Below are 14,240 nucleotides of genomic sequence, written 5' to 3'. Positions count from 1 at the left end.
GTCCTGTTGCTGGGCACCACGGAAAAGAGACTGGCATCATCGTCTTGACACCCCTCCCCTTCAGATACTCGTACACATTGATGAGATCCTCTCTCAGTCTTCCGGACGCTCCAGGCCCCTCATCATCTTTGTAGCCCTCTGCTGGATGCATTCCAGGAGCGCCATGTCTCTCTTGTACTGGGGAGCCCACAATTGGACACAGCACTCCAGGTGAGGCCTCCCCAGGGCTGAGGAGAGGGGCAGACTATATAGATCCCAAGAGAGAAATCAGGTGAAATTGGAAGATATTGTTCAAAGCCTGGACAAACTTGCACTCTCACATAAAGAGCAACTCCACCACCTCGCCTTCCTGGCCTGTCTTTCCTAAAAGCACATAGCCATCCATGACAGCATCCCAGTCATGTGAACTATCCCACCATGTCCACTTGGACCTCCCTCCACCTGCTGGCAACACTCTGCCTAATGCACCCCAGCACACCCTTGGCCTTCTTGGCCACAAGGCCACATTGCTGCCTCATGCTTCACTTGTTGTCCACCACGACTCCAAGGTCCTTCTGTGCAGAGCTGCTTTCCAGCAGGTCAACCCCAGCCTGTACTGGTGCATGGGGTTATTCCTGCCTAGGTGCAGGACCTTGCCCTTGCCTTTGTTGAACTTCAGGAGGTTCCTCTCCACCCAGCTCTCCAGCCTCTCCAGGTCCCTCTGAATGGCAGCACAGCCTTCAGGTGTGTCAGCCTCTCCCCCCAGTTTAGTAGCATCAGCAAACTTGCCGAGGGTGCACTCTGTCCCTTCCTCCAGGTCATTGATGAATATATTGAACAAGAGTGGACCCAGGACTGACCCCTGGGGGACACCGCTAGCCACAGGCCTCCAACTAGACTTTGTGCCACTGACCACAACCCTCTGAGCTCGGCCATCCAGCCAGTTCTCAATCCACCTCACCGTCCACTCATCCAACCCACACTTCCTGAGTTTACCTACAAGGACGTGATGGGAGATGACAGTGTGGAAAGCCTTGCTGAAGTCCAGGGAGACAACATCCACTGCTCTCCCCTCATCTACCCAGCCACTCAGTCCATCAGAGAAAGCAATCAGATTGGTCAAGCAGGATTTCCCTTTCGTGAATCCATGCTGACTACTCTGGATCATCTTCTTGTCCTCCACATGCTTAGTGAGGACCTCCAGGAGGAGCTGTTCCATCACCTTTGCAGGGCTGGAGGGGAGTCTGACAGGCCTGGAGTTTCCTGGCTCCTCCTTCTTGCCCTTTTGGAAGAGTGGCGTGACATTGGCTATCTTCCAGTCCTCAGGCACCTCTCCTGATCTCCAGGACCTTTTCCAAGAGGATGGAGAGTGGCCTAGCGATAACATCCGCCAGCTCCCTCAGCACTCAGGGGTGCATCCCATCGGGGCCCATGGATTTGTGGATGTCAAGTTTGGACAAAAGATCTCTAACCTGATCCTCTTCCACCAAGGGAGAGTCTTCCTTTCCCCAGACTTTCTCTCTGGTCCCCAGGGTCTGGAATTCCTGAGGGCTTGGCCTTAGCAGTGAAGACTGAAGCAAAGGCAGCATTCAATAACTCTGCCTTCTCTGTAGCCTTTGTCACCAGGGCACTCGCCCCATTCAGCAGCGGGCCCACGTTTTCCCTAGTCTTCCTTTTGCTACTGATGTAGTTGAAGAAGCCCTTCTTGTTGTCTTGGACATCCCTTGCCAGATTTCATTCCAAATGGGCCTTAGCCTTCCTTGTTGCTTCCCTGCACACTTTGACAACGTCCCTGTATTCCTCCCAAGTGGCCTGTCCCCTTTGCCACATTCTGTGTACTTCCTCCTTCTGCTGGAGTTTGGCCAGGAGTTCCTTGCTTCTCCATGCAGGTCTCCTGCCCGCTTTGCTCGACTTCTTCCTCAGAGGGATGCACCTGTCTTGAGCCTGGAGGAAGTGATGCTTGAATATTAACCAGCTTTCTTGGACCTCTCTTCCTTCTAGGGCCCTACCCCATGAGATTCCCCTAAGTAGGTCCCTGAAGAGGCCAAAGTTAGCTCTCCTGACGTCCAGTGTTCTTGCCCTGCTTCCTCCTTGTAGGATCCTGAACTCCACCATCTCATGGTCACTGCAGCCAAGGCTGCCTCCAACCTTCCCATCTCCAACCACACCTTCTTTGTTTGTTTAGTGCAGCAGCGCACCTCTCCTCGTTGGCTTCTCCACCACCTGGGTCAAAAATGCTCTGCAGGAACCTCTTTGACTGTTTGTGTCTAGCTGTGCTCTCTTCCCAGCAGATGTCAGGGTGGTTGAAGCCCCCCATGAGAACCAGGGCCTGTGCTGTGAGCGTGAGGCTACTTCCAGCTGTCTGTAGAAGGCCTCATCAACGACTTCTTCCTGATCAGGTGGCCTGTAGCAAACCCCCACCACTGTGTCACCCATGTTAGCCTGCCCTTTAATCCTTGCCCATAGCCTCTCAACTTGCTCTTCATCCACCCCGAGGCAGTGCTCTAGTCAACATTGTGGTTGCTCCCTCACATAAAGAGCCACTCCACCACCTCGCCTTCCTGGCCTGTCTTTCCTAAAAAGCACATAACCATCCATGACAGCATCCCAGTCGTGTGAGCTATCCCACCATGTCTCTGGAACTGCAACAAGATCATGGCCCTGTGACTGCACACAGATCTCTAACTCTTCCTGCTTATTCCCCGTGCTGCGCGCATTGGTATACAGGCATTCCAGAGAGCCAGTCGAGCATGTAAGCTTCCCAGGAGAGGTGCAAGAGGATCCTCCATAGCCATGTCCCATGCTGTCTCCCTTGGCTGTATGCATCCGCTGGAGGCATCCTGACTTGAGTGCTGTTTTACTGACTCTCCTGCCACTATACCACTCCCCTTCCCCCATCTTGCCTAGTTTAAAGCCCTCCTTACCAGGCTGGCCAATCTGTTGGCAAAGATGTGCGTGCCCCGCTTGGTAAGGTCGATCCCATCGCTCCCCATCAGCTGTTGATCTTCAAACAGGGTCCCATGGTCATAGGAACCAAAACCCTGCTGCCAACACCAGCGGCGCAGTCAGCTGTTAACTTGGAAAACTCATCTACTCCTTTTCCTATCTTTCCCCCTCACAGGCAGGATTGAGAAGAAAACAACCTGCGCTCCCAGACCCTTCACCACCCTTCCCAGAGCTCTGAAGTCCTGTTGGATGGTTTCCAATTTGCCTTTCGTGTCATTAGTGCCCACATGGAAGAGCAGCAGAGGGTAGTAGTCTGATGCGTGGACAAGCCTTGGCAGTCTTTCCATGACCTCTCTTTTTCGAGCCCCTGGCAGGCAGCAAACCTCTCTAGACAAAGAGGTCAGGTCGGCAGATAGGTGCCTCTGTCCCCTGCAGCAGGCAGTCACCCACAACAATCACTCGCCGTTTCTTCCGGGTGTTCCTGCACAGCACAGGGTCTGCCAGGCCAGTTGCCTCCCATGAAGCCATGCCCAGCTCCTCCTCAGCTTGGAGGGCACTAAACTTGTTCTTCAAGGGTAAGTCTTGAGGAGGAGCAAGAACCTTTCTCCTTCTACGAGAGATGACCAGTTTCCAGCCTTCGTCAACAGTGTTATGATGTACCGTTTCACACGGTGCTGAGCCCTCCGGCAACTCTGCTGCAGTGGGGGCAGGGGACTCCTGGAGCTGCACAGTCTCTGGGAATACCCTGTCAATCTCCTGCTCATCTTCGAGGATGCTACGCAGTCTACTGACTTCCTCCCAAAACTCCTTTTTCTGGCGATGCAACTGATCAACCCCAGCACACCTTCTGCAGGAGAGCTGACTGTCAGCCCAGGCCTCACGGAGAGGCCCCAGGCACTCCCTGCAGCCTGACACCTGCAGAGCTGCATCTGCTGTCAGAGGGCCTGTCTGGGTTGAAGCCTCAGACACAGCCGATGCAGCACCTCCAGCAGCCACTGGGGAATGTGCTCTGCAGCGTGTCATGACCATGCCCCAGGGAAGGACACACCACTATGGAAAATGGAGAGGTGCTTTCTTTGCCTTCTGGCACCCTTCTGCGCGAACTGCTGCACAAACTGTTGCATCTGTTCGCTGCCTCTGTTGCACAAACTGTTGCATCTGTTTGCTGCCTCTGTTGGCTGCGCTCTGGGGGCTGCACTCTAGGCCTGCCTCTTACATAGGCCTCTGCCTAGCAGTGACTCACAAGGGTGCTTGACCCACCCAATCAGGAGCCACCTGAATCAAAAGCTCCAACTGCCTCTTACCAGGGCAGCCCAGAGAGCTCATTAGCAGCAGTCATACCTAACTAGAACTTCCCAGGAGAAGTTAAGTCAAGGCTTCCTGCGGTTGTCCTTGCCTAGCTCTCCCTTCCTGCTAGCAGCAAGCACCGTCTAGTTCCTCGGGGCTCCCCAGAAAGCCTCCACAACTTCCAACAAGGTCCACAAAAGGCCCAAGCAGAGCCCAGACACTGCTGCGCAACTCGTGTGAGGTGACACAAGGAGCCAGGATACACACCCTTGACTGCCCATGCAAGCACAGGAGTACCCATTTGCCTGAAGAGCTTTCATTAGTCAGAGCAGACTCAGGAAAGCCACGGCCCAGTGTTCTTACTTTTGCAGTTTCAAGAAAAGCAAAATAACCCAATCAACAGTCAGAGGCCTTCTGCTGGGAGGTAAAGCTAGCATAGAAGTGATAGACACAGTTCCTGGCAGCTTTACATTATCAACAGTGCTGCATAACACAATACTAAAGGAACAATTGAGTTAGATGAACGAACTTGCGTTAGTATCAGTCTAAAACAAAGGCCCATGATTTGGAAGTGGGTGAATCATCAGGAGAGTAGGAAGTAAAGGTCCCATGTCAGACAAATGATCCGTGGCGTTTGGAGAAGCATAATCTCAAATCTCTGCTAAAGTGGAAACGAACAGTAAGAAATTATAGGGAATTTGGGCTTTTCTTTCAATGTAGTGTTGTCCCACGGAAACAAACTAGCCTCAAGCTCCATCTCTAAAGGTCATTTTTATCAACAACAGAGAAATTTCAGTAGTCAGATATCTGAAATGGGGATATTGGTATACAGTTTGTTTTCTGAAAGCCCCCACCACTGGCAAATGTTTAAAAAACATGTACTTGCACATACATACACATACATTGCATACACATATATACAGGCATCAAACAGCCCTGGGAGAAGAAAATTTGTTAAGTGAACAATGCTGGAAAACCCCAAGAGGTACAAACAGATGTGGATCGTGTGACTTCACCAGTGGAAAACAGTGTTAAACAGTGTTAAAACCAGTGAGCTTCAGATTAGATTGCAGCAAAAGATACTAGATTAGATAAGAGCAAAAGTACTCACAGCCAAAACACGTCGTGAAAGAAAAATCAGGTCAGATATGTGGAAAACATAGAAAGCCCGTGGAAAACAGAGAAAAATGCAACGTATGCTTCACAGCAAACTAACAAAGTACCTACTTGCTCCCTGATTCTACAAGTGCCTGCTCTTTTGAAATGTGTTGTTGCTGCTTTATTGTTCTTCCTCCTCTTCTCGTGCTTTATTTAGCAGCCTACGCTGCAGATACTCAACTGGGTAAAATCAGCAGCTGGAAACATACTTGCCTGGCAAAATAAAAAAACGATTAACCGCCATGGCTACACAGGGATGGATTATAAAACGGGCACAGCGCGTTGAAAAGACCGGCCACCCCTGCAGGACTGTTTGTGCGTAGGCACAAATCCGGCCGCGGAGCAGGGGCTGCTCAGCGACGTTTGCGGGTGCCAGCGCCTGGGACCGGCGAGGTGCAGGCGAGCGGGAGCCGGGCTTCTGGCGCCCTGGCCGCTGCTGGCTGCCAGCGCTGAGCACGGCCGCCCTGCTGCTCGCAGGCAGGTCCCCTGCGCGCGCTGCGCCGGATCCGGGCAGCCGCGGCGATGCCAGCGGCAGCGGGACCGCAGCCGGGAGGCCGCGGCGGGGGCGGAGGCGGGGCGGGGCGCGGCGGCGGCGGCGGCGGCGGCGGGGCCGGGGCCGCTCCCGCTCCCGCGCCCGCGCCCGCTGCGCGGCGGCCCGGCCTGGCAGCGGCGGCGCCGCCCGGCACGCGGCTGGGCGCGGGACGCCTCGCAGGCCATGGGGACCCCCGCGCCGCCGCGCCGCCAGCCCGCCCGCGGCCCCCACGTAAGTCGCGGCGCGGCGTGGCGTGGCGGGGGGCGTGGGCGGGGGCTGCGCGGGGCGCCCCGCGCCGGAGCAGCGCTGCTGTGCGGCGGGCAGCGGTGCGCGGAGCGGCGGCGGCTCTGCGCTGCGCTGCGCTGCGCTGCACTGCGCTGCGCGGGAGGCGCCGGGCGAGGCAGCCGCGGTGGCGGCAGCCGCGGACAAAGGTGCGCGGGCAGCCTCCGCCGCCGGCGTGGCCACCCGGCAGGTGCTGCCGCCCCGCGGGACGGGCCGCCGCACCTCGGCTTCGCCATGCGGCGCTTGGGATCTGCGGCAGCGTCTGCAGGTTTGCGGGGCGTTTTCAAGTTCTCTGGAGAAAGATGCTGCATGGTTGTCTCTGCTGTGCTCAGAGTCTCTTTTCATGGTGAAAGCCATAGCGGCGTATCAGGAGCTGGTGACCTTCCCAGGGGGAACGCTGCATTTCTTGTCATTGTGATTTCCTTGTTAAGGGAGCAGTGGGAGAGTAGTTCGGGCTCAGCTCTGTTGGGGCCAGTACTTGGAGGGTGGGAAAGACGGAAGCTCTGGGCAGGATCTTAGGATTATTATTATTATCTCTCTCTATATTTTACTGATGTATTGGTGGCAGTGAGGAATGGGCCCCCCAGTGCCAGATGCTATGTAGGCATGGTGGGAAGAAAGGGATTCATAGCCCAAACAGGATATGGATAGTGGCTTGCTGAAGGGACATTAACATAGGCAGAGTAACATGGAGTTTGAGTTCCAGGAGATATTTTTTTTTTTTAGGTAGGTTTTCTCTAAAAGGGTTCCACTAACAGAACTGAAGTGAAGACAGCATTGGTGGAAAGGCATACAACAGGGTGAAGAGGGAGACAAGTCTGGAAAAGTTGCGAAGGTGACACTGGAGGGGGGGACCAAAGAGCCCGGCAAGGGCCTAGGTGCTCTGCTTCCCTGGCCCTTGGTCAGCACTCCCAGTGCAGGCAGTCACCAGAGTGATGCTCTTGCTCTGACTGTTCACTTTGCCACCTGTGGAGCAGATTTTGTGGCTGTCTGCCAGTTGTTTTATGCTGCCAGAGGACACAGCTCTTTGCACACCAAGGGTGTGGAACAGGCATTGCAGGTGTCTTCTGCCAGAGTACATAACCTCCGGTGTGTGCCCACATATGCAAATACAGCCTGTCCTATTTGAATCTGAATGTCTTACCATGTCAGCTGGAAACATCTCTTTCCCTGAAGTGTTTCTGCACGTGTTTCTGCTTCCTCTTGTCTCCCAACCAGCTTTGGCCGAAGATGCAGCTCCAGGTCTCCCTGAGACCTGGAAATGTTGAGAAATGTTGTCAGCAGGGATATCTGTGTGTTGAAGTGATCAGTCTAGGACTCAGGTTTAGGGTTTAAGGAAAGAGGTTTCCCACCAGCACAGAAAATTTGTCCATTGTCCTGATTTTTAAGAACAATTCACTGAAAACATTTTCTGCCCTTTTCTAGCAGTGTTTCCCCATGGTGCTCTAACTCCAGACATAACACCACAGTGTCAGTACATCAGATGCCAAAGAATAAAATGACCTAGGGATAGAAGTGAAAATTTTACAAAGTTCCCCGTTCATGATAAGGAAAACAAGGGCACTGGTGGAAAATCCAGAAGGTTGGCTTGGTCTCTTGGGTTTAGAGTGTTAGTACACAAAAACTACAGGGATTTTTTGACTGGGGAGCATTCTTCTACCAGAAGATTGCTCACCTCCGCTCCACTGCTCCTTCACCATTTCCTGCTTAACGAATCTACTTGCAGCCTGGAGAATTTTAGTGTGTAGAAGGTTGGCAGCCTATGCTAAGGGAAATAATTAAGGAACTTAGATGCCCATCACCATTGTGCTGCTCAAGGAAAGAGGATTTTTACTGGTTGCGTAAAATTGAGACTAGAGCAGAGTCAAGCATCCTGCACTCCTGTAATCTTTTCCATAAACATCTGTGATTTCATGTGGTATAAGCTCATCATAGTGATTTTCCCACAAAGTACCTCGCTTTGAAAATACAAAACGCCCCCTTGGAAATCCTGTTCAAATTGCAGGCCTTTTCTTACAATTTCATTGTAAGAGATTGAGATGCCTCATAGATTTCTGTGTGAGAAAATACAATCATGAGAACACACTAGACAGTGTAATTATTTTATAACTGCCTTTCCAAGGTACATGAGGAGGTTTTAGAAAGAGACAGGAAAGAGACAAGCCTCTCGACATCACTGAGTCTCACTAGCCAAATGGCAGGGCTGTTTGGGTTAGGTTTCTAACACATACTGCCTCAGCAGCCAAGCCAGTCCAGGCCATGTGATTTTTGGGTAGCCTTGTACATCCTGGCATACAGAGTGGCTTGGAAAATAGGCTGCCAGTCTCTCAGTGGTGGGGTCTTTCCTAGAGGGAGTCAGCATAGCCTACAGACATCTATGTTGAAGCGAGAATACCAGTCAGGAGAGTTGCTCTTCCTGCAAAATCGGGGCAAATTTTAGTAGTTGTTTTCAATTCTTTTTCATTCTTAACCGTCTTTATTTAAAGCATACAGTACCAAATGAATGCTCTAATAAAATAACATGGATATCAAATCCAGCTGGAAAAAAGAGGCTATCCTGAAATGTTAAGCTAGAGTAACAGCTGACCATTACTCAGATTATCTATGAGTGACATTACTTTCAGGATAACTGTCAAAAGGAAGGAAAGAACTAAATGACCAGTTACCGTGTGGGGAGTGTGGGGGGGTTGGGTTTTTTTTCCTATTTGTTTGGTTTGGGGTTTTTTTTTGTTAAATGAAATAATTTTAAACTTCACTACAATTTCACATCCTGAACCCTAAAGCTTTGTTCTTTATCATTTACAAGGTACTGCCTTCCTGTGCAAGTGAAGTGTGTTTACAGAAGGTTTATTGATTGCAGGCTTTTTTACTTACCGCCAGGTTAGCACCTCTTTTAAAATTGTGTGCTAGTTTATAATTATCCTCGACTTTTATTCTCTTTTTGGAGAAACAAAGCCTTTTCTGGAGACTGCTAGTAGTGAAAATAAGGGCTATAGATACTACAAATAAAAATTGAGGACATTTTATTCCTAGCCCAGAATTAAAAACAAATACATGCTTTTCTGTGATGCCTGATAAAGAAAGCCCTGTACTTCTGGCATTGGAGCCTTCTACTCATTTCTGCAAGCTTTTTAAAGTGAAAATTTTGAAATTGTTTCAGGGAAGTGTAGCTAGTTAGCAGGGTAGGATTTAAGATTGCACGCAAAGTCACAGGATTATTAAAGAACGTATTTGAATGGCTCAGCTAAGGAGACCTGGTTTGTTACAAGCTTTCAAGACAGAAGGATTTGTCCTTCTCTTAGTCTGCCAAAAAGAGGCTTTTTCACTTCTCTGTCCACTTTATATTGTCTTTCAAATTTTCCTTTGTTGACTTTAAACCTGTAATTATATAATGTAACCATCTGTACAACTGGGTTTTCTTCCTCCATCACCTTTTTTTTTAGTGCAGTTAAATAGCCAAAGTAGAAGTTCACCAATGGCACATGCAAAAAAATCGTTTAAAACGGAAAAAAGGAGGAAATACATGTTTACTAATACTGTTCATTAGTCCTGACAATATATGTTTACTTGATTAACAGACCTTTTGTAATTATGTACTAGCATTAAACCCCGTTAAAATTAGAAATTAGAAATCCTTCATTTATTCACTTAGCAGAGAAGACATTATTTCAAGTATTTCTCAGCAGACAGTCACATTGAAAACACAGCTGCATACATGCATATGATGCCCTATGGCACTACAAGGGATAAGAAAGACGTAAGAAACATACACTAGCTGGACAAAAAGCAAATAGGAACCTCTTGACCTGTTAGCAACATGTTAAGTATTTAAATTCATTAGTACTGACAAAAGGCCAGAGTTAAATACTTCATTCTTCTTTAATGCCAGCAATTTCATTTCCTTTTCAACACTATATGTCAATTCTAACTGCAAAAATTAGGCACTTACCGCTGGGTGATCACTTCTAGTTTCTCCCTGCCTTTTCTCCCAGCTGCTGACCTGTGGGACTTCCTGCTCCCAGATAGCATAGCTTACACCTCTTTCTGAGGGCTCGCAAGCCTCTGCAGGCCCACGTGCACAGCAGCTTTTCTCCGGACAGACAGCATCGTCCACTGCTACAGCACCTACGCCAGAGGGGCAACAACGTCAGACGGTACCTCTGCTCGATCACTGAAAGGAAGGTTGGGATGCGGGCGTAGGGCTGGATGGCACAGAGCAGAACACAAGATTAGAATCACAGCACTACTGGAATGTGGTAATTTTGGTATCTCCCATCCTCAAAACCATGATAATACAGTGAGCGTGAGGCAGAAGCTACCTAGGTTTCGCTTCCACTGAAAGCTGGACAGACGATTGGGCTCAGTCGTGCAAACTTACCACTTTAAAAAGACGTAAACAGTAAGACTTCTCAGTTGTTATTGTGGTAAGTACCCACAGCGACTAGAACTGAGCAAGTTTACAGGGAAGAAACTTTTTGCCTTCTGATCCGTTACATTTGAGAGCTGTTTGCATCCAGCTAACCTGGCTGTTTCTTCTGCAGTGTTTTCCTCGATCAAGGTGACATGACAAAAAACTCTCCCACAATAAGCTGATGTCAAAACTGAGATCTGTCCCTTGACAAACTTAACCGTGGCCCTTCACAGACATCTTGCAATCAAGTTGAGTCTCGAGTTCTCACTAACTTGTGTCTAAATACTCAGAACACACAGTAGCTCGTTCATTCCTGTTTGGACATAGCCAGGGTAGTTTTAAGTAAGCCATCTTGTCTCCTGGTTGAGGATTTTTGACACACCTCACAGGCTTCAGCATAGACTATGTAGTGCTGTCCTGGGTAAAAATCTATCCACAGGAATCATCCCAGCTAGGTTGCTATCAGTTCTCAAAACCAACCAGTTTGCAGCCAACTTGGGTATGTTGAACTAGGTCATGTTCTCTCGTGGATGAACACAAATTAGTAAAGGTTTATTGTAGCACGACCGAACAAGACTAAAGCTTCACTATGTTAGGAACTGTACAAAGAGCAATACTATATACCCTTAAGAGCCTGTATCTAAGTAAAGAAAACAGTCCCTGTTTGAAGGATGGGCCAGATCACACAGGCAGAGCAAATCACATGATGGCAGCAAAAAAATGGGTCAGTTTCACTATTTTATTTTTAGAGGGAGGGAGCGGAAAACGTTTCTCATTTCTTTCAGCTGAAATGAAGATAAAGGCTCAAGTCTTTAGATACTGAAAGGGCGGATAAAAATCACACTGAGCTTACAAGCGCTCTTTCCATTGCCGTGTGAGTTTTAGGTTGAAGTTTTCTCTACACCCCCAACCAAGGAGTCCCCAGGAATGGAGGTTGCCTATCATACTGTGTGTGTATCACATCCTGGAACTCTAGCTAGTTACTGAAGCTTGACTCAGATTTTAAATGATATATGTAAATACAAATTATATCGTAAGACACCAAGCCTCAGCGTATGTTGTCTTACTAAAAAGAAAAGAGAAAAGCTGTTAATCTTTTGCAAAACACTGGCAGCTCTAAAGGAATCCCTGTGACATTTTTAAGCTAATTCGTAGTTACTTCAAGAAGAATCAAAACTCTCCCTAGTACCTGGGTTGTTGATACATCTGATTTTAGCATATGCTCCCTGAGACAGGAAATAAATTTTCAGTTTTGGATTTCCTCTCTCTTGGCCTAAAAGTCTACGCCTAACATTCTTACGTACATCCAGGTCCTTTTCTCATGTTGGTTTAAGACACCAAACAAAGATGTGGGAGATCTGTGCTGACACGAGGGAATAAAACCCCAGATATCCCTTTGCATAGCATAAATGGCTTTGTCTTATCCTCTATCTCTTCCCTTTCTCTGAAGCATTGTGTACATGCTGCAAGCCTAAGGCATGATACTAGCCTTACTAATCCACTGCTGTGGTTATTTACAGTTACTATTAACTGCTCACCTGGCAGTTTTAACTGGGAAGAACAAACAGGAAAATCCAGGAATGTGATTAGTTGTTACTCTTTCCCTACAGGTGTGTACTTGGGCTAACATTCTCCTTATATCATCTAGTATGTGTTACTTGGTCTGTGCCTATAAGGTCTGTTCATAACAGAGTGCATTCATAGCAGCTGAGCACTGTGGCCACAATTTTCAAAAGTGATTGGTTCAGCTGTGTCAAAAGGACCTGCTCTTCTGGCAGTACTATACCCTTTAACTTTAAAATTCAAGCTGCTTTCACATGCTCTAGGCTGGACAGCGTAAAATGGACCTGGACAACTGCTTCTAGTCACTTTTGAAAATCTTACCCTAGATTTTCACTTCCTACAACTGGTTTTGACATAACTCTACATTTGTTTCCATTCTATTTAAGTAATAATTAAAGCTCTACCTGCTGTAGATGCTGATTAGAAGAGGCATACTCCTTTGCTCTCAGAAGGAGGGAAACGCAGCTACTAGCTATTTGTCTGCGAAATTCATCTCAAACTATCCCTCTCCTGAACAGTCATGCACCCACACGTCCCATGGCTCAAGTCCAGACTGCAGTCTAGCACCTGTCATCTCACTCAGGATGGCTACCCAGATGGGATGATCTTTAGGCTAGCTGCAAACCAAACCAGATGATCTTGGCCCTTCTGTTGAAATCCTAAGCAGCTTGATCTCGCTCTAGAGAAGCGAGGTCTGCGTTTCCAACGCTTTGTGCATAAGTATCCTTTTACGTCCTCTGGGACTGCCACAGTTACTACAGCTCTGCATAGGTTGAAGAAGAGCACCACTACAGCCTAAGGGCTGGGCGAGGCCTGGGGTCCATCTGCACAGTGTCATCACAGATTTTGGGCAGCAAAAGATAAAAGTGAGTGGAACAAGCAGGTTAAGGGCTGAGGCCTCTCCTCCTGGCTCATCTTTCTGGGTAGCATTTTTCTCTTTGCTGGAGAGGCTGGGGGCAGGGTTCAGGCAGTAACACAAGAGAAGTTTCACTCTGTATGTGTAATGCCGTGAGGTTGGTTGGTGGGGGAGTAATAACCAGAAGGAGCCAAGTTTTCCACTTCCCGTGCAGCCTGTGCTGCAAGATGCTGAGACACCATCATAACATTTTTGCAGAAAACGCATCACAGAGATGCACTGATGCGGTAGTAAGAATAATTAACGCCGGGTGTGATTGTTTCTAGCTGCATAAGTACTTGCATGTTTCAGAATTTATAGATACATAGACACATACACACACTCACGCTTGAATTTGACTCAGGCCCTTGCTCGTTATTTTGTTTCAGTGAAACCACCTGTAGGCATGCTGATGAGCTTATCATAACGTGAAGGCGCTCACAGGAAACAATCCACACTAATTATACTGCCGTTTCCAAAATGCACAGAGGCTTCTAAGCAATATGCAAGATGTACAAAGAAAATCCAGTCACAATGAACACAATGAAAACAAGCATGTCAGAAGTTGAACCCAAGGTGCCTTCCAATTCCTGTTACTTCCTGTGGTCAGCATTTCACGTTAAAATCCTCAGTAATTGGAGAAGGGGGTGTGCCCCAGTACTCCCAAGACACTGAGGCCTTGAGGTGCTCTGACTCCTTGCACCACAGCTGTCTGAGGGCCCTCTGAGTATCACTATGCGATGTTCTTTCTGTCTTTCATGGAGAGCAATCAACTCAGAAACGGAGGGCAAGTCCTGCAGTCAATTTTTACTTTTAAACATTTCCAGAATTCCCATTTACGGTCTTTTTCTAACTGAAGACTTCAGCCATCGTTCCTCAAAGCCCTTCTACACAAACGTTCACCACTGCTGGAAAAGTCCAGCGCTCCCCCCCCCCCCGTCCCCGTCCCCGCCACTGACAGGAATACAGCCACGGCATCAGTTTTCTCTGAGGTGCGTCCAGCCCGGCAGCTGATTCAAGGCTAACTCAAAATTTGGAGAGGCGCAGAGTGAAAGCCGAGGGCATCCGAGACTCCTCAGACACGTACCGATTGCGTCTGTCGCAGGCCCAGAAACGACACCGATTTCAGGGGGAGAGGCCGGACCAGCGCCGGGGGAGGGGGGGGGGGCCGAGCGCGGCGCTCGCCG

The 14,240-nt window shown here is 48.9% G+C and overlaps 1 protein-coding gene and 1 long non-coding RNA gene across 7 annotated transcripts in view; one reads left to right on the top strand and one right to left on the bottom strand.

The window, feature by feature from the left end:
• Positions 1-14,189, bottom strand: part of LOC138064745 (uncharacterized) — a 28,472-nt gene extending 14,283 nt beyond the window's left edge. For 4 of the 6 annotated variants that reach the window (XR_011137999.1, XR_011137997.1, XR_011137995.1 and 1 more), the window contains exons 1-2: positions 7,329-14,189; positions 5,440-5,583 (exon numbers count right to left, since the gene is read on the bottom strand). This is a non-coding gene — a long non-coding RNA (uncharacterized lncRNA). The remainder of the gene's footprint in view (positions 1-5,439; positions 5,584-7,328) is intronic. The other 2 variants (XR_011137998.1, XR_011138000.1) reach the window with 2 other exon arrangements.
• The window catches only part of GNE (glucosamine (UDP-N-acetyl)-2-epimerase/N-acetylmannosamine kinase), a 36,539-nt gene continuing 28,349 nt past the window's right edge, over positions 6,051-14,240 (top strand). The window contains exon 1 of the mRNA XM_068928590.1: positions 6,051-6,133. Coding sequence (XP_068784691.1) covers positions 6,086-6,133 — 48 coding nt within the window. The 5' untranslated portion in view covers positions 6,051-6,085. The remainder of the gene's footprint in view (positions 6,134-14,240) is intronic.

The sequence above is a fragment of the Struthio camelus genome, chromosome Z, assembly GCF_040807025.1.
Source record: "Struthio camelus isolate bStrCam1 chromosome Z, bStrCam1.hap1, whole genome shotgun sequence".
Lineage (NCBI taxonomy): Eukaryota > Metazoa > Chordata > Aves > Struthioniformes > Struthionidae > Struthio > Struthio camelus.
Note: the sequence above shows the minus strand (reverse complement) of the source record. Positions and strands in the feature narration are given on the sequence as shown.